General features: G+C 59.3%; 1 protein-coding gene across 1 annotated transcript; it reads left to right on the top strand.

The window, feature by feature from the left end:
- The first annotated feature begins 1010 nt into the window (after positions 1-1010).
- ATP13A2 (ATPase cation transporting 13A2) lies at positions 1011-23409 on the top strand. The gene is made up of 28 exons (XM_056122619.1): positions 1011-1132; positions 7168-7262; positions 7352-7534; positions 7797-7851; positions 7951-8072; positions 8863-8942; positions 9996-10073; positions 10276-10345; positions 11165-11299; positions 11396-11462; positions 11556-11687; positions 13738-13893; positions 14233-14343; positions 14421-14467; positions 14549-14737; positions 15772-15978; positions 16390-16485; positions 16580-16739; positions 17165-17285; positions 17410-17534; positions 18494-18654; positions 18760-18876; positions 18966-19045; positions 19286-19438; positions 19588-19684; positions 22224-22447; positions 22525-22676; positions 22823-23409. Exons 1-28 carry the CDS (start codon positions 1123-1125, stop codon positions 23125-23127), a joined length of 3528 nt encoding a protein of 1175 aa, XP_055978594.1. The 5' UTR covers positions 1011-1122; the 3' UTR covers positions 23128-23409.
- The last annotated feature ends 2316 nt before the right edge of the window (positions 23410-25725 follow it).

Below are 25725 nucleotides of genomic sequence, written 5' to 3'. Positions count from 1 at the left end.
GAATGAGAATAAAATTGGCCCCGCCCCCACCCCCCAGAGGTCGGCCCAGACTGTATAATGACTCCACTGGCTCCCAGCTGCTCAAACCCCAGTGCGGATGGGGGATGCTCTTGGAGGTGTTCAGGGGACCCTGAGGTGACGATGAGGATTGCGCCTGGGTCTCCTGCATGCAGAATCACCGCTCTAGCCCACTGAGCTGCCTCCCCTGCCCTCCCAGTTGGTCCAGCAAAGTCAGGCACTGCGGCAAGTGCTTTACATATGAAAAGCTTTCTCTTTTCATATGAATGTATCTAAGAACTTCTTAAAGCATTGGGTGGGGGTATGGGGGGGGGGGGGTGTCAGAAGCCAAACTTGGTGCTCAGGGGCCACCCCTGGTAGTGCTAAGGTGGGGAGGAAATTATATAATGATATGTAGTACCAGGGATTGAAACAGGGTGGCCACATGCAAAGCAAACTTTAGGTACTGTACTGTCTCTCCAGCCCTGAAGGGTTATTAATGTCATCTCTGTGCTGCACTCAGAGTGTGTGTGTGTGTGTGTGTGTGTGTGTGTGAGAGAGAGAGAGAGAGAGAGAGAGAGTATGTGTGTGTGTGTGTGTGTGTGTGTGTGTGTGAATGATGGAGGTTTGTTGTGTACCCGTGTGTGAATGATGGAGGTTTGTTGTGTACCCGTGTTGCATGCCCCTCCGGGTATACGTGTTTGTAACTTAGGGCTGCCGCATCTCTGTCTCTGGGTCCTACCAGAGCGGGGGCGCTGCGTCATCGGATCCTGCGTTTGAGGGTTGCTGGGAGCCAGTGAGCGGGGGCGGGGTGGGGCGGGTGGGTCAGGGCGCCCTGGCCGCTGCGGGCTGGCCGAGCCAGGCTCGGACTACACTTCCCAGCAGCCCGGGCGGCGCGGCGGGCTGACGTGGGGCCGCAGTGGGCCGGGCTTGGCGGCGGCGCTCGGAGCTCGCGCCCGCAGCCCCGTCCCCGGCGCCTGGCTGCGGGGTCCCTGCGCTGCCCCGGGCCGCCCCGCCCAGCCCCGCGGTCCCGGGCCCCGCGCCTCTGGCCTGCCGCCTGCCGCCTGCGTCCCCGCGGCGGGGCATCGCGACCCCGGGCCTCGGCGATGAGCTCGAAGCGCCGACATGAGCGCAGGTGAGTGCGCCGGGAGCCGCGCGGTCCCCGGGCCACCTGTCACGGCGCCTGCCGAGGGGCCGCGGCCCCGATCGCGGCCTCCGCGGGGAGAGACCCCAGCCCCCCACCCGCCGCGGGAACCTGAGCCCGGGGTCGTTCTCCAGTGTCCACGAGCCCGGGACGATGCCCAGCGCGGCCGGGCACCGCGCGCCTCCGCGTCCGTCTCACGCAGCTCCGGGCGCTGGTGCGAGACGCTAATTGGGGACGCGCGGTGGCTGTGCGCGCGGGGAGACGCCCCACTCGACCCCCTGCGGGGCTCGTGGTGTCTAGGAAGGCAGCTGGGGCCCTGCGTCCCAGGCCTCGGGGCCGAGCGGATGATGGAACAGCAGAAACCAGGTGGCCCGAATCCTGGGGCAGCCACGCCACCGGCATAGCTGTCAGGGCCACGTACGTTCTCCATGCTACGCGCCGGGCCAGGAGCTCAAGACCCACGCCTTCCAGAATCTTCGTTTATTTTCTATTTTGGGGTCACACCCATCCGTGCTCAGGGCTTGCTCCTGGCTCTGCACTCAGGAATTACTCCTGGCAGTACTCAGGGGACCATATGGATTGCTGGGCAGCAAACCTATCTCAGCCGTGTGTAAGGCAAGCATCCTACCCTCTGTGCTGTGGCCCTGGCCCCAGAGTCAGCATTTCAATCCCACCCATGCAGATGGTAATTTCCTCCTATGCTGAAGGCCCTCTGTGCCCTGGGGACATTCAGCCCCTGCAAGGTGGGGGCTTCTCAAGGAGCTTAGATCTCTCCCTCCACATCTACCCCCTCGCCAATCCGTCTCCCCAATCCAGAGTGCACTCAGGGTGATGGGGGAGGGGGCAGGGTGCTAAGGGAAAAAAAGGCTTCTGGGCTCTACATCTAGAGTCAGGTAAACCTGTAGGGTTGTCCCCCACCCTCAGCCTGTCATAGAAAAGGAGGCAGTGACCATAGGGGACAGCACAGAGGAAGCCCCTTTGCACCCTGGGCAGCGGTCAGGTCCCCAGCAGGAAGCCAGGACTTCCGCAGGAAACAAGAGGTTCCCAAATGGTTTTGACTCTGGCTCCCTTGCATTGCCCCTGGGACAGGCGGCGGAGACAGACTCGGGATAAGTCTATTTTTATTTATTTATTTTGTTTTTTTTTCGGGGGACGGGTCTCACCCGGCCATGCACAGGGGTTGCTCCTGGCTCATGCACTCAGGAATTACTCCTGGCGGTGCTCAGGGGACCATATGGGATGCTGGGAATCTAACCGAGTCAGCCGCGTGCAAGACAAATGCCCTGCCCGCTGTGCTATCACTCCAGCCCCTCAGGATAAGTCTAGTCTCCTCTCTCCCAGGGGCCACTGGGAAGATCTGGACAGTCAGAAGAGCAGGCAGAGATTCCCATCCGGACGATCTGCCCATTCCTGGGTGCCTCGAGCAGGGCCTCTTGATGCAGCCTGAACCTTCCTGAGCCACCCCAGGGAGAGTGAGTGAGTGGTGGCTGGAGACACACACCGAGTGTTTGGTTTTGGTTTTTGCTGTGACCTGCTGAACCACACCCACCAGTGCTCAGCGCCAGCACCCTGTGTGGTGCCAGGGACGGAACCCAGGCTTCCCACATGCCAAACCAGTGTGCCCAGTCCTTTCAGCTATCTCCTGGCACCTCCACAGCAGTGTTTGGATGGCGCCCTGCAGGAGAGAGCCTAGAGCCTGAATTTTCCAGATTGTTTTCCCCCAGATATGACTTTCTAGAGACTTTCTCTAAGCTTCCCCTTAAGGCTGCCTAGGAACGGATCCTGGTAAGGTGCTTGGGGGAAGGGTGGGGGGAGGACGCGTTACAGACATAGGAAGAACTTCCCAGAGGAAGCGTCTTAGTTCCCAGGTGAAGTGGGGTGGCATGGACTGGTCTCTGGCAAGGCCCTGCAAGGAGAGGCCTTGCCCTTCCTCCCAGCTGACCCACTGCAACTGTAAGGCAGGGAGCGAACCCTTGTTTCCATGCAGTCCAGACAGCTGGACATGAGTCCATCCATGCCTCATCCACTTATTCCCAAGCCTCGGCCTGGTCACCATACCCTGAGCAGGACAAGGGACCCTAAGAAGTCACGATGGTCTCTGTGGGTGAGAAAGAGATGGGCAAAGTGGATTGGAGTAAGACAGGCCCGTCCTGGCCTAGGACCAGTCCAGGGGCGAAGTGCTCCTGGTATCTCAGCTTTAGTAAGCTGGGCCAGCTTGCAGGGCTGTGATGCATGAAGTCACATCAACATGAGGTGTGTGTGTTGGGGGCTGGGGAGGGGTTGCAGTGCAATGATGCAGACCTTCTTCCCAGCACTGGGCGAGTTGTGTAGCACTGGGTTTGGGGGCCCACAGAGAGCTGTGACCCAGTCAAACAGACTGTGGGGAAAGTCGAGGGAGACTGAGACCTGGGCCAAAGCAGAAGGCACACCTGGCTGGCAGGGAAGCCAGCCATGCTCCCCTGCAGTCCACATGGCAGAACCTTCAGACAGGGACAGCAGTGGTGGATTCCAGACTATTCCATGGGAGTGGAAGCCCAGAGTCACTGAGGCGCTTACTTCCCAAAGCACAAGCTGCTTGTCAAACCAGGAAACACAATTTGTGAGCAAGATGAGGACACCGTGAGGTTGACACCATGGTTAAAAGTGAGGCCCCACACTCACAGGCTGTGTGGCCCTTGGTCCACTTCCTGTACCTCATCTGTAAAAAGGGCATCTGCCTGCCACTTGTTGAGTCTGCAGAAAGCCCTGCAGCCGTGCCTGGTCTGTGTCCCCTATCACAGCCTTGAGTGGCTTCTTCCCCCTGTGCCATAGAAATGCGCCAAGGGCCAGAGTGATAGTACAGCAGGTAGCAGGCCTGCCTTGCACATGGCCATTCCAGGTTTGATCCCCGGCATCCCATATGATCCCTCATGCCCTGCCAGGAGAGATTCCTGAGTGCAGAGTCCGGAAAAGGTCCCAAGCAGCGCAGAGTGTGGCCCCCAAACAAAAACAAAGTAACTGTGCCAAGAGCAGCCAGGAGGGGTGGGACCCTGCCCGCCCTGCCCACCCTGTCCTGTTCATACTGCCTGTCACTCTGGGATCGTAGTCATTTGGAGACGGGTGCAAAAGGCCTGTGGTCCACTTGTTGGTGACCAGGACAGAGAGCCCAGAGTTGGTAGACTGACCCTTGTGGAGGGCCACTCCTTGGCCTGATCCCAGAATGCTGGCTACGACCAAGAAGCACAGGCCTCACCACTGCGGTCTGTGTGCTGTCTAGGAAGGGAAGGAAGTGGTGCCTGACAAGCCTCCTGGTTTCAGCTGGGCCCACACCAGGTGGAGGGGAGCCTGCCCACCCGGATCTGGCTGGGGGTCTCTTAGCCCCAGAGAAGGCCGCCCTGATCTCCTGCCCCTCCAGTCTGAAACTTATGCCTGGTAGGGGGGTGTTATAGACTTCATCTCGTGTGTGTTTGCATGTGTCTGTCTGTCTGTCTTTGTGTATCTGTGTTGTGTGTCTGTGTCTGTTTGTGTTTATATCTCTGTGTGTCTGTCTATGTGTGTCCCTGTGTGTGTCTGTGGTATCTGTGTGTGTGTCTGTGTATCTGTGCATGTGTGTATATCTTTGTGTGTGTCTGTATCTGTGTGCGCGTGTGTCTTTGTGTGTGTCTGTGTATCTGTGTGTGTGTCTTTGTGTGTGTCTGTGTGTGTGTCTATCTGTGTGCACGTGTGTACCTTTGTGTGTGTATGTGTCTGTGGTGTCTGTCTGTGTGTCTGTGTATCTGTGTGTACGTGTGTGTATCTTTGTGTGTGTCTGTGTGTGTCTGTGTATCTGTGTGCGCGTGTGTGTATCTTTGTGTGTGTGTGTGTGTGTGTGTGTGTGTGTGTGTGTGTGTGTGTGCGCAGTGGGGTTGGGGGAAGAGACAGGAACAAAGCCCAGGCAGGTCCTGAAGCGGGTGTTGCGCACAGACCCTGTTTTCTGACAGTGCACACACAGACCCCACAATGTGAGATCTCTGCTCACGGTTTCGCCATAGCTGAACCTCTCATTTCCCTCACCTGTCAGATGGGAAATAATCAGAGCAGACCTCGTCACGCAGCTGGGAACCTAAGTGGGCAGATGCAGGCAGAGGCAGGCAGAGGCTCTGAACCACGGCTGAAAGGAAGCTCCAGCACCAGGGAAGTTCCTAATGGACGTTGGCTTTGCTCCTTCTCACCTTCAGGACTGTAGGGAACTGTTGTCACCTTCGTTGTCACCTTCCCCTCAGGGGGGCACGGCTAGGAGTGTTCCCCAGTGTTGTAGCAGAGCAATCAAAATCCATCTTGGGGTCCGCACAGCGGTAGGGCGCTGCTTTGCATGCTGCCTAAGCTGGGTTCTGTCCCAGCACCCCATTGGGTCCCCCAGGCCTGGTCAGGAGTGATCCCTCAGAGCCAGGAGTCAGCCCTGAGCGCCACCAGGTGTGGCAAAATAAATAAATAACACAGCCCACCCTGGGGCTGGAAAGAGATCAGGTGGTGGGATGCTGCCGGCATGGGTGAGGCCCTGAGTCTCATCCCTTGCCCCTCTGAACCCTGAGCACCGCTGAGATACAGCCCTGACAGTGGCTAAGTGTTTTCAGGAGCGACCCTTGCTCCCAACATTGCTGCCTCCTATCAAAAGTGAAAGCCAGGGGCTGGAGAGATAGCACAGCGGGTAGGGCGTTTGCCTTGCACGGGGCCGACCTGGGGTTGATTCCCAGCGTCCCATATGGTCCCCTGAGCACCGCCAGGAGTAATTCCTGAGTGCAGAGCCAGGAGTAACCCCTGTGCATCGCCAGGTGTGATCCAAAAAGCAAAAAAAAGAAAAAAGTGAAAGCCAGGTTAGGCGATAGTATAGTGGGGAGGGTGCTTACCTGGCATGCGGCCAACCCGGGTTTGATCTCTGGCACCCCATATGGACCCCAGGCCCCACCGGAAGTGATTCCTCAGTGCAAAGCCAGGAGTAAGCCCTGAGCATTGCCAGGTGTGGCCCCAAAACTAAAACAGAAGAGTGATTGCCTACATAGTGGCCAGAGAGACTGTAAAGTGGGTAGGGCACTTGCGTTGTATAGCCATTGGATTCCCTGTACACCATATGGTCCCTTGAGCCTGTCCAGGGGACTGACTGAGAACTAACTCTTTTTTGGTGTGGCCAAAAAACAAACAACAACAACAAGAAAGAGTGAAAGTCCACTCTGAGGTCAGTCTCCTAGGCTAGCATTCTGACACTGCTGGGTACTTGCTGTGTGGTTTTGGACAAGTTAATGAACTTCTCAGAGCTTCATTTTCTTCTTCAAAGAGATCATCAATATTCCACACCCTGGACATTTTTTCTCTTTTGTTTTGGGCCACACCTGGCAGTGCTCAGGGCTTATTCCTGGCTCTGTGCTCAGGGAATCACTCCTGGCATGACTGAAGGGATCATATGGGGGTGTTGAGGACTGAACCCTGGCCAGCCATGGACAAGGCAAGCTCCCTACCCACTGTAGTATCTTTCTGGAACCACCCTGCATGTTTTTCCCATGGGGACCCCACTCAGCTGAAGTTCGCAGGAGCCCAGACACACTCCTGGTGATACTTGGCCCAGTAGTTCAGGCCTGACCAGGGGAGGCACCACCCAAGCCAGGCAGTGCTCGGGGAGGACCGTACAATGCTGGGGTTCAAACTCAGGGTCTCACGCATGTGCCAGCCGTTTCTTTGCCTGGCCCCAGGCTGGGCGTCTTGTCAGTCTAGATCAGTACCTCCCCCCAGCAGGTCTGGGTCCCTGCCCCTGGAGTAGGGCCTGGACGGGAATGAGGGGTGAAGAGCTCCCGGAGGCTGACCACTGCAGGTAGGGCTGAGCTGGGGAAGCTGGGGTGCCCACCTCCGTCATCCCCCGTTTCTGGGCTCCCACCGCTAAATCCCCAGGTCCAGCAGCTGCAAGTGGAGACCAGCAGTGGATGAAGGAGCGGGTGTGGAGGTGGCTTCAGGCCTGCTGGGAGGATGCGGAGTGGGAGACCCCTCCCGCCGACGCCCTTTCTCCTTCCTGCCCGCAGACAGCAGCCCTCTTGTGGGCAGCACGGCCCCTGGTTATGGGACCCTGACCATCGAGCCTTCTCTCGAGGCCCTCAGCTCCTCAGTTTCATCCGTGGTAGGTGGGGTTGGGGGAGACCGAGGCGGATGCACCCCCGCCGGTCTCGCAGACAGCCCGCCCCACCTTGGCCCTGTCCGCCCCGGCAGAGGCTCAGCGGCTACTCTGGAAGCCCGTGGCGGCTCCTCGGCTATCACCTTGTGGTCTGGCTGCTGGCAGGGATCCCTTTGCTGCTTTTCCGCTGGAAGCCGGCATGGGGGGTGCGGCTGCGTTTCCAGCCGTGCAGTCTGGCACATGCAGAAACACTCATCATCGAAACAAAAGACAAAGAGGTGAGGGGGGCCGCGGTGAGGGGTGGGAGCTGGCGGGTGGGCACTTGCGTGGCTGCTGATTTCCTGGAGGCCCTGACAGGGCTGATCCTCGCCAGATCTGCCTTGTGGCTTTCCCATCCCAGCAGTGGGCTGCAGGGGCAGTCTGGGCGTGCCTGAGATGGTCCCCTCTGCCCTGCATCCCAACCTTCTTCAGCAGGGGGCACGCGGGGCGGGTTGGGATGCGTCGGGCACTTCCGGCCTGAGGCTGCCCCTCATGTTCCAGGATAGTGCTTGGCGGCTCCATACCGTCCAGGTGCAGACCGAGGCCATCAATGAGGACAGATGAGGCTGCCCCCTTATCCCCCACCCATCTCCCAGTGCCACCCACGGGGTGTGATGGCGGGAGAGTCGGGGATGGAGAGCTGCCACATTCCTTCCCAGCCTGGAGCAGCCACTGCAGGTCACGGCAGTAGAGGATGGCCGGAGCCAGGCAGCCTTGGGTGCCGTGCCCGCGGGTTTGTGGGAGGACACAGCCCAGCTCCACGGGAGAGAAGAGGCGGTGAGTGGGCAGCGGGCTCTGGAGGCAGCCTTGCCCCTCCTCGGGGCCTGTGCAGGCCACTCTGCATGTTCTGGTTGTGCTCTTGTGTTCTGGTCCCGTTGCCCCAAACGCTGGCATGTGAGCGGGAAGATGGCGTGTAAGTGTGGGCTTCCTGTGCGGGAGACCCAGGTTTAATCCCCAGCACAGCACTGCATGGTCCCCTGAGCAAACTCCCCACCCGGGCATGGGATCAGGAGCAGCCCCTGCACACTGCTAGGTGTTGCCCCCCCAGAGCGAAAAACAAAACCAGGGGACCAGAACAACAGGTAGGGCACCTGCCTTGCACACGGCCCACTCTGGCTTCATCCCAGGTTCCCTAAGCGCCTCCAGGAGTGATTCCTGAACTCCACCAGTGTGGGCCAAAAGCAATGCAGAAAACAAACAAAACCATCTGCTTCCGGCCAGCTGTGCACCCAAGCCTCTCCTGCCGCTTCCTGTGACGCAAAAACCCCAGCACACACCACACATACATGCACACATACACGCATACACATGCACATACATACAGATGCATGTGTACATGCACACAAACATGTGCGCACACATACATACACACCCACAGACATACATGTACACATGTATAAACATATACACACGCACACATATAAACACATGCTTACACGTGCACGTGCACACACACAGATGTTCACACATATGCACACAGACATACACACACATTCACACACACCCCCCCGCACCTGGGTCACTTCCGTCCTGAAGCTCAGGTCTCTCCCGCCTCCTCTCCCCCCAGAAGCGGCTGTTGCGCTTCTACGTCTTCCAGGGCCGCCGCTACATCTGGCTCGAGACCCAGCAGGCCTTCTGCCACGTCAGGTAGGGCCACAGCCAAGACGGCTTCCACCACTCCCTCCACGGGGCTGGGTCAGGCTCGGGGGGGTGCCGGAAGGGGCCTGGCCTTGGCTCTGCTCTTGGCTGGGGACCGCAGGCCTCAGCCTCTGGGCCGGGTGGAGAGCATCCTCCCTCCTCCTCCTCCTCCTCCACTTGTTTTGAAGGTGGGGAGCCTTCCGAGGCCACCCCCGCAATGTTTACTCAGCCGCATGGTCCCAGTGGGGGGGTGTGGGCACAGATGGCTCTCCGAGCACTGGGCGGGCGACCGACCGTGGAAAGCCTCGAGGGTGGCTGTGACTCAGGCCCTCACCGAGGTCACGACCTTCTGTCCTGAGCCTCGTCCCTAATGGGCCACTCGCTGAGGGCTTGAGCGTATGGACCCAGCGCCTCATCCCTCCAGCCCCGAGCTGCTGCCCCTCAGACCTGGGTGCGAGCTCAGGGACTTTTGTCTGGAATGTGGTTCTGGAGAGCCTCGGGCAGTGAGGCCACCCGGGGAGGGAGGCCCAGTGCCCCTGGGGATCTCTTGGAGCCAGTTTTGAGCACATGTCTTGGGTACCCTTGTGCCATGAGTGAAGGGCCAGGGGTGCATCCCTCCCAGGAGAGGCTCTGGGCTGCCCTCGGCCCCCACCCCCCACCCCAGTCTGCTCTCCTACTGGGGTGGGTGTGCTCAGGGTCTGAGGGCCCCCAGTAAGGGCAGGTGTCAGGCAGAGATGGGGCTGAGCGGGTGGCAGCGGCCTCTGTGACTACATTTCCTGAGAACTGCTCTCTCCGCTGCCAGACCCTGTCCAGGCTCTCTGCTGAAGCCCCCCCAGGGGTCCCCAAGGGCAGTACCTTGACTGTGCCCTGTTGCAGAGAGGAAGCAGGCACCTCTGAGCAGTCAAGGGGCCCCCGTCAGATATGCTCCTGTACCAAAGGGGCTCTTGTAGCCTCTGCCCTTCTCCGTCATTGGGGAATGGGTTTGGGGCCCTCCTGAGCTGGGGGTACAGAGTTTGTACCCATGTCCCTCACGGCACCCCCTCTCCACCCTCCCCTGCCCAGTCTGCTGGACCAAGGCCGCACGTGTGAGGACGTCCATCTCTCCCGCTCCGGCCTCAGCCTCCAGGACCACCACGTGAGGTGAGCATGGAGCAGAGGAGCCTGGAAACAGGGAGCCCCCCTCTATCCCAGGGCTGGTCTGATTCCTCTCACCTCCATTCTGGGACTCAGTTTCCCCAGCTGTGAAAGGGGCAGCTTCTTCTCTGGCCCTGGCTTGGCGCCCAGGGGTCAAGCTGGGGCTCCATTGAGGGAATTTGAGCCTCCAACGCTTCTCCTGCCACAGGAAGGCCGTCTACGGCCCCAACGTCATCAGCGTGCCCGTCAAGTCCTATCTCCAGCTGCTGGTGGACGAGGTAGGGTGGTCTCCTGCCTGCTGTATGGAGGCAGCTGACCTCATACCCTGTCCCATTGCACCTGGGGGTAGGAGGCCCAGAGACCAGCTACACAGCATGCTTCAGAGTGGGGAGGGTCTCTGTTGGGTCCCCACGGCCTATTTTTAATCTTCCCATAGCCCAGCAAGGAGGGACTAGGGATGTCCACTCACTCGTGAGGAACCCGAGCTTGAGGGTCACTCAAAGACCAAAGGGGCTGACACCCCGGGAAGAGCATCCGCCTCATCTCAGACCTCTGAGAAAGGAAGCAACTTGGGTCTGGCCTCATGTGGACTCCATCAGCCACTTAGAAGTAAAGTTATTTTAGGGGCTGGAGCAATAGCACAGCGGGTAGGGCGTTTGCCTTGCACGCGGCTGACCCGGGTTTGATTCCCAGCATTCCATATGGTCCCCCAAGCACCGCCAGGAGTGATTCCTGAGTGCAGAGCCAAGAGTAACCCCTGAGCACCGTCTGGGTGTGACTCAAAAAGCAAAAAAAAAAAAAAAAAAAAGGTAAAATCGTTTTTTAATGAGTGGCCTAACCCTTATGTGCCTTGGTTTCCTCATCGGTAAAGTGGATCTGGTGACCCCTGGAGTGGATGGTGCTTGTAGAGAGGCGGAGAAGGGCCATGTCTTCCCCAACATCTGGGACTTGAGAGTGGAGAGGCCAGGCCTCAAGGGGTGGCCGCTATGAGCACTGGCCGGGGGCAAAGCCTAACTTCGGTCCTTGGGCAGCTGCCTCCCTGCCCCCAGACCGGGGGGCACGTGCCCTGAGTCCGCCTCCCTCCTTCACTCCCCCAGGCGCTGAACCCCTACTACGGGTTCCAGGCCTTTAGCATCGGGCTGTGGCTGGCTGACCACTACTACTGGTACGCCCTGTGCATCTTCCTCATCTCCACCCTCTCCATCTGCGTGTCGCTGTACAAGACCAGAAAGGTGGGTGACGCCCAGTGGACAGGGTGGGCTGGGGCAGACGACTCCTCCAGGGGGGGCCTCCACCCACCTGCCACCCCCATCTCTGCCTGTCCACAGCAAAGCCAGACCCTGAGGGACATGGTCCAGCTGTCGGTGCGGGTGTGTGTGTGCCGGCCAGGAGGAGGTGAGGAGCCTGGGCGGGCGCTGTGGTGGAGGGGAGGGAGGAGGCGCCCCGGAGGGCGCCATGGGCCATGCTCAGCCTTCTGCTTGCCTGCAGAGGAGGAATGGGTGGACTCCAGCCAGCTGGTGCCCGGAGACTGCCTGGTGCTGCCCCAGGAGGGCGGGCTGATGCCCTGTGACGCCGCCCTGGTGGCTGGCGAGTGCATGGTCAACGAGAGCTCCCTGACAGGTTAGCCCCGCATCCCCGCACCCAAGCCCTGGGCCCCACGTCCCCTGGCCATGACCTCCCACCCCCTTCTAACATCCCCTCCCCCGCCGCTCTCAGCCCTGGGTCAGAGCGTGCTCGCTGCTGAGATTTCTGCTTTGCCTGGTGCTTTCAAGGAACCATCCCGGCTTTATGCACTGGTCTGCACCCCTGGGGAATGTGACTTCCATGCTCTGAGCCTCAGAATCCCTATGTACCTCAGGGCTGGACGACTTCCTCCTGGGTCAGGTTTGCTCAGTGCTTGGGGAGCCTGGGTGTGGCAGTCGTGAACTCTGTACCCAGGTCCAGTTCCTAACCATCTGAGCCCCTGGGGGGGGCCCCCGATGAAAATTCCGCCTGGGGCTGAACTCACAGTGAACCCTACGTTTAAGCCCAGCGTGATTAGTCCCCAAGTATTGCTGGGAGCACCAATCCCAAGCACCACACTGGGGATAGCACATCACTAGGTGTGGCACGAAAGCCAAAAATAATATTTTCATCCACATGCGCTAAAGGATTGCTGGGGTTTTTGGGGGGTTTTTGTTGTTGTTGTTGTTACTTGGTTGCTTTGGTTTTGGTTTTGATTTGGGGCCACACTCAGCAGATCTCAGGGCTTGCTCCTGGCTCTGCACTAAGGGATCACTCCTGACAGGGATTAGGGGGCCATATGGGGTACTGGGGATCCAACCCATGTTGGCCACATGCCAGTGCCCTACTCACTGTACTATCACTCCTGCATTTTCTTTTTTTTTTTTAATTTTTTTTTTTTATTGAATCACTGTGAGATACAAAGCTTTCATGTTTGAGTTTCAGTCATACAATGATCAAACACCCATTCCTTCACCAGTGTACATTTTCCACCACCAGTGTCCACAGTACACCCCCCACCCCCATTTAACCCCTCCCCTGCCTCTGTATCACTATATCACTGTCATCCTGTTGTTCATCGATTTACTCGAGCAGGCGCCAGTAATGTCTTCATTCGTCCCAGCCCTGAGATTTTAGCAACCTCTCCTTCCTCATCTTTCCCAACGGCCATATTGGAGGCTCTTGCAGGGTCAGGGGAATGAGGACCCTTATTTGTTACTGTTTTTGGCATATCAAATACGCCGCGGGTAGCTTGCCAGGCTCTGCCTGCAGGCAGGATGCTCTCGGTAGCTTGCCGGGCTCTCCCCCTGCCTCTAATGGCAGACAGTTTCCCCCAAACTCTACTTTTGGGCATTATGGTTTGCAATATAGATACTGAGAGGTTATCACGTTTAGTCCTTTATCTATTTTCAGCACACATCTCCCATCCTGAACGATTCCTCCAACCATCATTGACTTAGTGGTCCCTTCTCTATTCCAGCTGCCTTCTCCCCCAGTTCACACGCCAGCATTTTCTAAAATAATACTTTAAGTTGTTCTGGAGGCGACGCCTAGCAATGTGGCTCTCAGGGGCTGTGTGCTGTGGGGATCCAATCCAAGGCCTCACCCACGCTGGGGCAAACGCTCCCTTACTTGAGCAGTGTGGGGTTGCCCCTCTCTGCCAGGCAGCCTGCCAGGCCTTCCAGAGCTGGACAGATCTTTACTGGCTTGGATATAAGCCACTCCCTGGATTCGCCAGGAGTGATCCTCGAGCCCAGAGCCGGGAGTAAACCCTGAGCACAGCCGAAAAGGAAAAAAACAAAGCAAAGAAACTGTTCCAACAGAAGGGGGGAGCAGAGAGCTAGTTCAGCAGGGAGGGCACTTACCTTAACATAGTCAGCCCAGGTTCAACACATCCGGTACCCCAAGCCCTAGCAGAAGTGATCCTTCCTCGAGCACAGAGCCAGGAGGAACCCCTTAGCACCACTGGGAGTCGCCCCCAAATTTAAACAAGCAATTCCAACAGGAGGAAGTGTCCAGCCCCATGCCCAGGTGCTGCCTGTCCTGGTTGACACCCTCCCCTTGCCTTTCACTCTCTTCGAGCCTCAGGGTCCAGGAGTCCTTTACCCCAGGTTGGCGGGGCCGGTGGGCAGAGGGCTCCAGTAGGCTCATGCCGCCTCCCTTTCAGGGGAGAGTGTCCCCGTGCTGAAGACAGCCCTGCCACAGGCGCCGATCCCCTACTGCCCAGACTCCCACCGACGCCACTCGCTCTTCTGCGGGACCGTCGTCCTGCAGGCCCGCGCCTTCACGGGCCCCCGCGTGCTGGCGGTGGTTACCCGCACAGGTAAGAATCAGGGTGGCAGTGGAAGGCATGGGGGCAGGGCGAGGTGGGCCCAGCTCTGCCCTGCCCTGACCACTTGGGCTTCAGGGGATTGGAGCAGTCACGCCACAGCTGGACGCTCCCTCCGGCTGCACTGGGAGGGGACCCGGTGTCACTGAGTCGCCAGAAGTGACCTTCTCAGCCCAAGCCCCAGCTCTGCGTGAAATGCAGCCCCTAATCTGTAGGCGCTGCCCATCACTTCCTTACTTGGCCCAGAGCCTCCAGGCCGTACTCTGAGACCCCTACAAGGGCAGCCTCCCCCTGACCCTCGTGGACCCTGCCTTGCTTTCCTGCCTCTCTCAGGGTTCTGCACGGTCAAAGGGGGCCTGGTGAGCTCCATCCTACACCCCCGGCCGGTCAACTTCAAGTTCTACAAAGACAGCATGAAGTTCGTGGCTGCCCTCTCTGTGCTGGGTGAGTACCCCTCCCCCCCTTGGCTGCTGCAGCACCCTCGGGCCCAGCTGCCACTGAGACCCACGCTGTCTCCCCAGCTCTCCTCGGCACCATCTACAGCATCTTCATCCTGCACCGCAACCGGGTAAGCTTTGGCAGGGGGCCAGGGGAACCCTTCCTGGACCCTTCCCGGCCCGGCGCTGGACAAGCCCGACCCCTCCTCTAGGTGCCTGTGAGCGAGATCGTGATCCGGGCCCTGGACCTGGTGACGGTGGTGGTGCCGCCCGCGCTGCCGGCCGCCATGACAGTGTGCACACTCTACGCCCAGGGCCGGCTCAAGCGCCAGGGCATCTTCTGCCTCCACCCGCTGCGCATCAACCTGGGCGCCAAGCTGCAGCTGGTGTGTTTTGACAAGGTGAGCACCGGAGGGCAGGGTCAGCACAGGGCAGGGCGCGGCACCATGGGCGGATGCCACAACACCCCACCTGCCTCTGCCCTTTGACCATGTGGTCCAGTATCCTGCTAGAGACCCATGCCAGGTGAGGACACTTGGGAACCCTCTCAGCGGCAGATGTGGTGGCCCAGAATGTTTCTTCATTTGTTGGGGACCCACAGAGGGGTCTGCTGAGTACTGGAGAGCCAGCAGGGAGCCCGCACCACCCCCAGGCATGGATGGGATCCCCACATTGGTATTCGTCCTCCTCCTCCCCACCCGAATGAGAGCCGGGGGGGGGGCATGCAGCCACAGATGGAGACAGGCCTTAAGGACCGGAACCAAGGGGCTACGTGAGGGGCAGGATGGGAGTGCATCCCTGAGAGGGGAGTTTGGGGAGGCAGCTCTGAGCAGGCCCCTCGGGGCTCGTGGAGGAGGGGGTCTCAGCAGGGCAGAGCCTGACCGGGCAGAACTGGCCGGTCTGCTGGGGAATTGGATGTTGTGGCCTTGGAGTGTTTCCATTTTTGTGTGTGTTTGTTCTGGGGCCACAGCCTAGCAGTTCTTGGGGCCTACTCCCGGTCTGCTTGGGGATTGCTTCTGGTGACCGTGCTGGGGGACCATGTAGTACTGAGAATCAAACTACGTTGTCCTGCGTACGTAGCACACACTCAGCCACTGGGCCCTCTCTCCAGTGCCACAGTGTTTAGACGGGGACAGGGAGAGGGACAGGATCGGAATCTGAGTGCCGGGAGCCACTGTGGAACTGGGAAGTGCGCTCCCTCCACAGACGGCCTCTCACACTGCTGTGGGCATGTGGTGGGCCAGGGGGAGTGGGCAGGAGCGCCCAGCACCAGCCAGCTGGCCCGGATGTTAAAGACCAGAAGTGGTGCCAGGTTGAGAAACATGAAGGATGGGGAGGGTGACCCCGGCAGAGGGCTGGAACCCCCCACCCCATGACTGACGTGGGTGCTGCCCTAGCAGGACTCACTGGCCAGCCCCACCCTCACCCCCTGCAGACCGGCACACTCACAGAGGACGGCCTGGACGTGATGGGGGTGGTACCCCTGAAGGACCGGGCGTTCCTGCCACTGGTCCCTGAGCCCCGCCGCCTCCCCATGGGACCCCTGCTGCGTGCACTGGCCACCTGCCATGCCCTCAGCCGGCTTCAGGACTCCGCAGTGGGTGACCCCATGGACCTCAAGATGGTGGAATCGACTGGCTGGGTGAGGAGGGGGAGTAGGGCTGCCCCTACCGCAACTCTGCCCACTCTAGATCTCTGGGTGTGCCCCCCGGCCCTAGATTTCTGTGGTGTGCCCCCCCGGCCCCCATCAGTAACAAAAGTGGCCTTGGCCATGTGCTGACCACCAGCCCCGTGCCCACGCAATGCCTGGGGCCCCAGGAAGCAGCTCAGAACCTGCCAAAGGAGGAAATGGGTGGAGCAGGTAGTTGGGACAAAGCCGTCCCAGGTTGTCACCCAGATCCTGTGGGGGCTGGAAGCCAAGACCACACTCTTGACGTTGCTGGTCCTGTCTCCTGTGAGGAGCTGCCGGATGCCAGGGCCTAGTCGCTTCCCCGGGAAGTTCCGGGCCCCGGTCTGCAGCCTGCGCTGAGAGGGCTTCTCTGCCTGCCCGCAGCTCCTGGAGGAGGGGCCAGTTACAGACTCGGAGTTTGGCACCCAGGTCTTGGCCGTGATGAGACCCCCACGTCAGGAGCCCCGGGCACAGGGAATGGTGAGCCGAGGGCTACCCTGGGAGGGGTGGGGTGGGAGGGCACCGATGGGCAGCCGGCGGGGGCCAGCCCCTCAGCCACCTCTCGGCCCTGCAGGAGGAGCCCGTGGTACCCGTCAGCATCCTGGGCCGCTTCCCCTTCTCGTCGGTCCTGCAGCGTATGAATGTGGTGGTCGCGTGGCCAGGGGCCGCCCACCCCGAGGCCTACGTCAAGGGCTCCCCCGAGCTGGTGGCCAGCCTCTGCCAGCCCGAGACAGGTGAGAGGAGCAGGGCGAGTCTGCAGGTCTGGCAAGGGCCGGGGCCCAGCAGCGGGGAGGGCCAAGGGAAGTGCCATCATAAGGGTGGCCAAGGGGGGCCCAGCCTGGTGGGTGCCAAGGGGGGTGGTGTCCATCCTGGAGGAGGGCTAAGGGGGGTTTCCCAGCCTAGGGAGAGCCGGGGGGAGTGTCCAGCCTGGGGGAGGGCTGAGGGAGGTGCCATCATAAGGGAGGGCCAAGGGGAAATGCCCAGCCTGGAGGGGCCAAGGAGAGTACCCATCATAAGGGAGGGCCAAGAGGGGTGCCCAGAGTGGGGGAAGGCTGAGGGGGGTTGCCCAGCCTGGGGGAGGGCCAAGGGGAGTACCCAGCATGGGGGAGGGTGAGTTGGGACCCAGTCTTCTGTCCTCTGATGTGACTCTCCCCGGCAGTGCCCACCCACTTCGCCCAGACACTACAGAACTACACAGCTGCCGGCTACCGTGTCGTGGCCCTGGCGGGCAAGGCACTGCCCATTGCACCTACCCTGGAAGCTGCTCAGCCGCTCACCAGGTGGGCCTGGCCCCTCCCACGGGTCCCAAGGATGGAGCCTCCGACCTACTAGGCTGGGCAGAGAGACTCGGGGGAGGGACCCTGGCCGCCGTGGGGCCTCTGATGCGGGTCTGTGGCCTTGTAGGGACAGCGTGGAGCAGGACCTGAGTCTGCTGGGGCTGCTGGTCATGAGGAACCTGCTGAAGCCACAGACCACCCCCGTGATCCGGGCCCTGCGGAGCACCCGCATCCGCACCATCATGGCCACAGGTGCCCCTCCACGCGCCCTCCTGGCCCTGCTTCCAGTCTTGTCCTTTCGAGGCATTTCCTGGGCTTTTCCCAGAGCGCTTCCCCCCCCCCCCCACACCGTTGCCCCAGGAGGAAAATGAGACTCCCAGGAATGGTTTTGCAAAAACCCAGGGCTCGTGGTTTTGGCCTCCCCAAGTTCAGTTTCCACCTCTGAGAAATGTGGGGGAGAACGGGGTGGAGTCAGCACCTCAGAGTTTGTGACAATCTCATGGAATGGGAAAAAGAGATTCTCAAGCCAGAGCAAGATATAGGGGGTAGCCTTACACGCGGCTGACCTGGGTTCAATCCCCAGTATCCCATATGGTTCCTTGAGCACCCCCAGGGATGGTTCCTGAGTGCAGAGCCAGGATGAACCCCTGAGCATGGCCAGAAAACCATAAAAAGGAAAGAGGTCCTCAGTGGGGTGCCACACACACAGGCAGCAGGTTCCCCATGCCCCTCACACACAGACACGTTCCAGCAGAACCCCTTCACACTCACTCAGGCCCGCCACACATGCCGCCACCCCAGGGACCCACCTGTGTCACCTCACCCTGGGCCCCATGCTGATTCCAGCCCTGCATGTCTCCTAAGACCTTGCCACAGGCAAGGAAACCAGGCTTCGGGACTAGAGCGATAGTACAGCAGGTAGGGCATTTTTGTCTTGCACACGGCCAATCCGGGTCCAATTCCCAGCATCCCATATGGTCCGCCAAACACTGCCAGGAGTAGTTCCTGAGTGCAGAGCCAGGAGTAACCCCTGTGCATCACCAGGTGTGACCTAAAAAGCAAAAAAAAAAAAAAAAAAAAAAACCAGGCTTCAGACTGACGCTGCTTCGCCTCATTGTGGCCCGACCTCAGCCAACTCCACCCCGCTTAGCTCCCCCATCTGCAGGACCAGTGACCTCTGAACACTGACCTTGACTCCTCCCCCTCCCCAGGGGATAACCTGCAGACAGCAGTCACTGTGGCACGCAGCTGTGGCATGGTGGGGCCCCAGGAGCAGCTGGTCATCCTCCATGCCCACCCCCCGGCTCCAGGCCAGCCTGCCTCTCTGGAGCTCCTGCCCGATGACCTCACAGCCGCTGTGAACGGGGCCATGGTAAGTGTGACCCAGCGTGCCTGCCACTCACACCATCACCCCAGGGGCCCACCTGTGTCACCTCACCCTGGGCCCCACGCTGAGCTGAGCCTCCCGGTACCCCAGGATCCTGAGCAGACCGCAGGCTACACTCCGGAGCCGGACCCCCGACACCGCCACCTGGCGCTCAGCGGGTCCACCTTCGAGGTCCTCATGAAGCACTTCCCCAGGCTGCTGCCCAAGGTAGGGAGCCCCTCGCCTCCCCTCCCCCTGCTCTGCTTGGTCCCCTCAACCCCCGCCTCACCCCACTTCTCCACCCCCCATGCCCACAGGTCCTGGTCCAGGGCTGTGTCTTCGCCCGCATGGCCCCCGAGCAGAAGACGAAGCTGGTGCAGGAGTTGCAGAAGCTTCAGTGAGTACAAGCGGGCAGCAGGCCCAGGGCCCCCCAGCGCCCCAACCTGGGCACCCTCAGAGAGAACCCCACCTAGCTCTACTGGCAGTGGACACGCCCTTCATTTGACCAAGTTCCTCCTGGGGGGTGGGTGGTCAGGGTCCAGCCAGCCTTCGGGGTGACTGGGGCCGCATCCCCAGGCCCAGAATCTGCATATGAACTGGGCTGTGCCCCCTTCGTCCCCCCCACCCCGTGTGCCAGGTACTGCGTGGGCATGTGCGGGGACGGTGCCAACGACTGTGGGGCCCTGAAGGCGGCCGACGTGGGCATCTCGCTGTCTCAGGCCGAGGCCTCCGTGGTCTCCCCCTTCACCTCGAGCATGGACAGCATTGAGTGCGTGCCCATGGTCATCAGGTGAGGCGGCAGCCCTGTCCCCCCACCCCCGCCCCCGGGGGCTGAGGGCCTCGCTGGGTTAGCATGGCGTGGTGACCCCTGACGCCCCACCCCCCACGCCACTCCTGCCACTGGGGTGGTCCCTGACTCCCCCACCCCCCACCCTCCAGGGAAGGCCGCTGCTCCCTGGACACGTCCTTCAGCGTCTTCAAATATATGGCCCTGTATAGCCTGACACAGTTCATCTCTGTCCTGCTGCTCTACACGGTGAGCCCCTGGGCACGCTCCAGGCTGGGTAGCCCAGGACTCTGCTGCTTCCTGGCCGTGGGGGGTGGGGAGCGGGGGGAGGGACAGGTCAGAACCTGGGCTGCGGGGCCTGAGTGGGATGCTCAGGCACTGAGTAGGACCCGGTGGCCACAGGATCTGGAGCCACTCACTGCTCTGGGCCCCTGTTTCAGCCCGGGTCCCGGGTGGGAGCTCCGTGTCCACAGGAGAGACTGAGGGGGGGCCTAGGCCGCTGCCCCCCTCCCACCCAGCTCACAGTCCCGACACCACCTTCACCTCCCACCCCAGTTCAGGGAAGTGGGCAGCACCATGAGGCTGTGTGGATCCTGTACCTACGTCTGTCCTTGTCTTCACCATAAATCTCGGAGTGTCCTGAGGCCCAAGGCCATGGGTGACTGGTAACCTAGGGGGGCAGTGATACAGAGCCTCACACTGCCCTGTGCGGGGGGGCTCCCCCAGCAGAATGAGGCCTCCCAGCATCAGGCTCAGGGAGAGGCTTTTTATTTATTTTTATTTATTTATTTTTTTGCTCTTTTGCTTTTGGGATCACACCCGGCAATGCACAGGAGTTACTCCTAGCTCTGCACTCAGGAATTACTCCTGGCGGTACTCAGGGGACCATAAGGGATGCTGGGAATCGAACCTGGGTTGGCCACATGCAAGGCAAATGCCCTACCTGCTGTGCTATCACTCCAGTCCCAGGCTTTTTATTTTTATTTATTTACTTATTACTCATTTATTTTGGTTTGGGGCCACACCCAGCAGTGCTCAGGGCTTACTCCTGGTTCTATAATCTGGAATCTCTCTGTTGCTCTGGCACCTAAGAGGGACTTTTTTTTCTTTTTATTTTTTAAAGTTCATTTTCCCCTACACATTATAGAAACGCTGGCTTATGAAGTTATTCATGGTGATTTGTTACAGACATCCAATGTTCCAACACCAATCTCACCACCATCGCACCTTCCTACCACCATTATCTTCAATTTTCCCCACTAGCCCTTAAGCCTGCCCCCCAGAGTAGGCTCTCAATAATTTATTTTATATTACATATTACAAGTAATTTGCTAAAAGAATGATCAAAAAATGCTTCTTTGGAGAAAGTTAGTGAAGATGGTGACATCTCACCATGGAACCAGTAAGTCCTTATATAAGAGATTATTAAGATGTTGTTAATGGGGTTAAGCCTTCTGTGTTCATATTTTGTTAATAGAGATTGGCTGCCTTCTACATTACATTTCATCCAATCTGGGGGTGCTACTCCTGGTTTATTAATGTTGTAGATTTAAAGATGACACGTGGCCACGAATGCAGCCACAAGCTCCGGGAAGTACAAAGTTCATAACACTGTGATACATCTGGAATTCTAACTGGGTGACGGCTTTGGGGGGTGTGCCTGACTACTGGGACTTCCAGAAGTACAGAGAGATGAGGGGAGGTGGCCCAGCCCCAGCTCCATGAAAGCCTGGAGATTTCAGTCACAAAACCTGCTTACCTGAGTTTTTCAGTAGATTAATTTCTGGAGGCTCATCCCAGCACTAGAGTCCGGCCGGGAGCATGGTAGTGATTGTGGAGAGTAGAGGTTTTTGGCTACCAGGAATCTGTTTGGGCGGGTGCTGGGCTCACCCGCCCCTCTCCTGGGTGCCCTGAATGACTCAGCCTTGCGCAGGGTCAAAAGCATCTCTGCAACTTGTTGATCTCTCTTGAGATTTAGTTATGAGTCTCTGGATCGTGGCCGGTGAATGAACGTACTCGGTGCCAGATGCGATTCATGGTCATGACTTCCGGGGAAAAGGGACTTTTTTTTTTTTTACTGCTTTTTTTTTTATTAGTGAAACACCATGAGGTACGGTTGTAGATTTACAAATTTTTGTACTTGGGTTTCGTTTATACACTGATCAAATACCCACCCCTCCACCAGTGCCCATTTTCCGCCACCATGGATAATATCCCTCCCCCCATCCCCCCTATCCCCCCCTGCCACTGTGGCAGGGCATTCCCCCCTGTTCTGTCTCTCCTTTTGGGTGTTGTGGTCAGCAAAAGAGGCATTGAGTGGCAAACATGTTCAGTCCATAGTCTACTTTCAGCCTGCATCTCCTCTCCTGGGAGTATCCTCCAAACACCCGAAAAGGGACTTTTTAAAGGCAGGGCAGGGACTGGAGAGATAGCACAGTGGGTAGGACATTTGCCTTGCACATGGCCGACCCGGATTCGATTCCCAGCATCCCATATGGTCCCCTGAGCACCGCCAGGAGTAACTCCTGAGTACAGAGCCAGGAGTAACCCCTGTGCATCATGAGGTGTGACCCAAAAATAAATAAATAAATAAAGGTAGAGCAGCCCCCTTCTACTGGACTCAAGGCTCCCCAAGGCCAGGGGTTGCGGCCATCCTGTTAGATTGGAGGATGAAAACCTCCTTCCCCATCAGACTTCTTGAAGGGATTGCTGGTGCTTCCAACATTGACTCTGGCCACCCTGAGTTGGGGCTAAGCCTCAGTGAGTGTCCCCTCTGTCCTCTCCCCAGATCAACACCAACCTGGGCGACGTGCAGTTCCTGGCCATCGACCTGGCTATCACCACCACGGTGGCAGTGCTTATGAGTCGCACGGGGCCAGCGCGAGCCCTGGGCCAGGTGCGGCCTCCCGGAGCCCTGCTCAGCGTGCCCGTGCTCAGCAGCCTGCTGCTGCAGGTGGCGCTGGTGGCCGGCGTGCAGCTGGGGGGCTACTTCCTGACGGTGGCCCAGCCCTGGTGAGTCGGGGAGCCCCTGCCCCACTCCCCGTCTTCCCCACATCTGCTCCCTGACACCAGCTCCTTGCACCGCCCAGGTTCGTGCCTCTGAACAGGACAGCACCAGCTCCCGACAACCTGCCCAACTACGAGAACACGGTGGTCTTCTCTCTGTCCAGCTTCCAGTACCTCATCCTGGCTGTGGCCATGTCCAAGGGGGCGCCCTTCCGCCAGCCGCTCTACACCAATGGTGCCAGCCCGTGGCGGGGCGGGGGCTGGTTCCTGTGGGGAGATGGGGGGTGCCAGGGGCAGAGGGGGAGGAAGATGGGAGAGAAGTGGAGGGGTCCAGGCAGTGCTCCCCAACTGATGGACCCCTCACACCCCCACCCCCCACAGTGTCCTTCCTGGTGGTCCTGGCGCTCTTGGCCTCTATCCTGGTGGGCCTCCTCCTGGCCCCCGGCCTCCTGCAGGGGCCGCTGACGCTGAAGCCCATCGCGGACACCCACTTCAAACTGCTGCTGCTGGGCCTTGTCGCCTTCAACTTCGTGGGGGCCTTCATGGTGGAGAGCGTGCTGGACCAGTGCCTCCCCGCCTGCCTGCAGTGGCTGCGGCCCAAGCGGGTTTCCAAGAAGAGATTCAAGCAGCTGGAGCAGGAGCTGGCCGAGCAGCCCTGGCCGCCCCCTACCGGGCCTGTGAGGTAGTACAGGCCCTGGGCCGACACCCTGGACACTGCATCCCTGCCACTGAGCCTCCCGGGCCTGTCCGCACACATCACCGCCATCCCTCCCTACATCCCTGAGGTTGGCAGTCCGCACACTTGTGCCCCAAGTGCATCCGCCTGGCCCCATCTCTCCTGACTCCACTGTTGGGGGGCAGTACGAACTGTGTGTCCCCCCCGTGAGACCATTCCGGTCCAGACATCAGTCACCAGCCCCACCAGAGCTGCTGTCAGTGTAGCAAATAAAAGTCTCATATTTTCCTGATGCCTGTGCCTGTCTCTCGCCCAAGACCCCGCACCAAGGGCCCCACCTAACTGGCAGCCCTTGGCATGCATCTGCTCCCAGGTACCTAATTGGCAGCCCCAGGCACTCATCTGCTCCCAGCACCACCAGATTTTTCAGAACACAGTGGCAAACACCCTTCCTGGGCCTGCCTCCTCTCATCCGATGATAATAATTCCTCTACATTGAGCAGGTATCCTGCACACCGTTCAGCTCTCTATATGCATCATCATCACTTCTGTTCCCAGTTTACAGATAAGGAAACCGAGGCTTCTAAGTCACCCCCATAGTCAGAGGTGGGGCTGATCTCTTTGTGGCTGATGTTGCATTTCATGTCGACCTGTGGTGCTCCCACACATGAGGTGACGGTGCTCACACACAACTGTGGGCCGCTCCAAGGTTCACCCCCCCCGCCCCCCCGTTACACATGGTGCTCACACGCATCAGAGCTCACACTTTATTTGAAGTGCACAAGCTACAGTTCTGGTGCTCCCCAGGGCTGCAATCCTTTTTTGAGGTGCTCACACGTACCTGCCTGCGTGCAGCTGGAAATCTCTTGTGGTGCCAGGGATCCCAGACAGTGGCACTGCCAGCCCAGTGCCCGTGGATGCGTGTCCCCAGGGATTGGAGCTCAGAATGTAGGTATATGCAAGGCGAGAGCTTAAGACCCAAGGATCCCTCCCACCCCAGGGCCGGATCTCCGCCTAAGGGGCGGGACCAAGACTTGCAGATTGCACTGATAGATAGTACAGCCAGCTGGGCAGTTGCCTTGCATAAGGCCAGCCCAGGTTCAATCCCCATCATCCTACATGGTCCCCTGAGCACAGCCAGGAGTAATTCAGGTGTGGCCCCTCAAAAAAAAAAAAAAAGGAAGCATGACCAAGTGACCAAGAGTCATCCTGGGGCACATCCACCCATTCACTTCTGAAATGGCGTTGGCAGAGCAGCCTGGCGCTGTGTTCCGTGAGCAGAAACGGACCCTTTCCTGTCTTCCTGAGGCTGATGGGCTCTGGGGGCACAGGCAGGGTTCAAGGGTCACAAACAGGGCTGCATAACAGCTGTGAGCAGGAGAGCAGAAGATGCGTAGGGGAACGAACAGAGGGCTTGATCTGGGGGATGTAAAGCTCAACTAGAATTTCTAGGTGGATGCAACAGCTGAAGCAAAGCCCCTAGGGCAGGTGGCAGGAGGAAGGTGCTAATAAACTGTCAGATCCTCTAGAGGTTAAGGTGCCTGACCAGCGAACCCTGGTTCAATCCCCAGGACTGCGTGTGGTCCACTGGAGTGACCCTTGAGTGCAGAGCCAGGAGTAAGTCCTGAGCACCACCTGGTGTGGCCCAAACGAAAAAAAGGAGAGGAGGAGGAGGAGGAGGAAGAGGGAGAGGAGGAGGAGGAAGAGGGGGAGGAGGAAGAGAAGGAGGAGGAAGAGGGGGAGGAGGAGGAGGAGGAGAAAGGAAGGGAAGGAAGGAAGGAAGGAAGGAAGGAAGGAAGGAAGGAAGGAAGGAAGGAAGGAAGGAAGGCCAAACAGAAAGAAAATGCTAGAGACCACTGTGGCCATGGGAAACAGGGATGAGATCCAGCCCCTGGTGAAGGGCAGGAACCTTGGGACCACAGGATGGGACACCAGCAGCTGAGGGCTGGGAACAGGTCCAGTAACGGAAGGAAGAGAACACCCTTCCCCAAAAGGGAGCACCTTCCTAAGCCAGTTCTGGGGCCGATCAGGAGACCTTGAATTTGGACTTGGAGCCCCCTTGCTGCTTCTGTTCCTTGGGGGTCTTCGTGGGGTTAGGCCCTGTTGTCTGTATGTTGCTGAGGAAGAAATATAGAGAGGCCAAAGCAATAGTACAGCGTGTTGGGCGTTTGCCCTACACGGGAGTTCAATCCCTGGCGTCCCATATTGTCCCCTGAGCACCCCCAGGAGTGAGTCCTGAGAGCAGAACCAGGAGTAACCCCTGTGCATCGCCGGGTGTGACCCAGAAAGCCAATAAAAGAAAATAAATGCTAGTCGCGGCCCGGGGTCATAGCTGGAAACCTGCTAAGGAGGAAAACCTGGGCGCAACCAGGCTGGAGAGAAGCGGAGAGATGCGGCCGGGGAGCAGAGCTGAGATCCGTGCCCTAAGCGGGTGGCGCCCTCTTTGCCCACTTGGCCGCTCGTGCTGGGGCCAGATGTGTAGCAGAGGCAGAGGCACGGTCCAGGGCGCCGCCTCCCCCGGGGCCGCCCCCTCAACACTCTTGGAGCCCCGAGAGCGCTGCGTGGCGCCCGGGCGGCGTTAGGACCCAGCGGCTCCGGGGCTGGGGGG

The sequence above is a fragment of the Sorex fumeus genome, unplaced genomic scaffold (genome assembly GCF_029834395.1).
Source record: "Sorex fumeus unplaced genomic scaffold, SorFum_2.1 ptg000047l, whole genome shotgun sequence".
NCBI lineage: Eukaryota > Metazoa > Chordata > Mammalia > Eulipotyphla > Soricidae > Sorex > Sorex fumeus.
The sequence above is the reverse complement of the archived record's forward strand: the minus strand, read 5'-3'. Positions and strand labels throughout refer to the sequence as shown.

Bases quoted from the DNA above. Each gene is read 5' to 3' on its own strand.
- ATP13A2 (XM_056122619.1), top strand. The intron at 10,074-10,275 runs GTGAGCATGGAG...CTCCTGCCACAG, and splicing joins CTCCAGGACCACCACGTGAG to GAAGGCCGTCTACGGCCCCA. The intron at 18,877-18,965 runs GTAGGGAGCCCC...CCATGCCCACAG, and splicing joins TCCCCAGGCTGCTGCCCAAG to GTCCTGGTCCAGGGCTGTGT.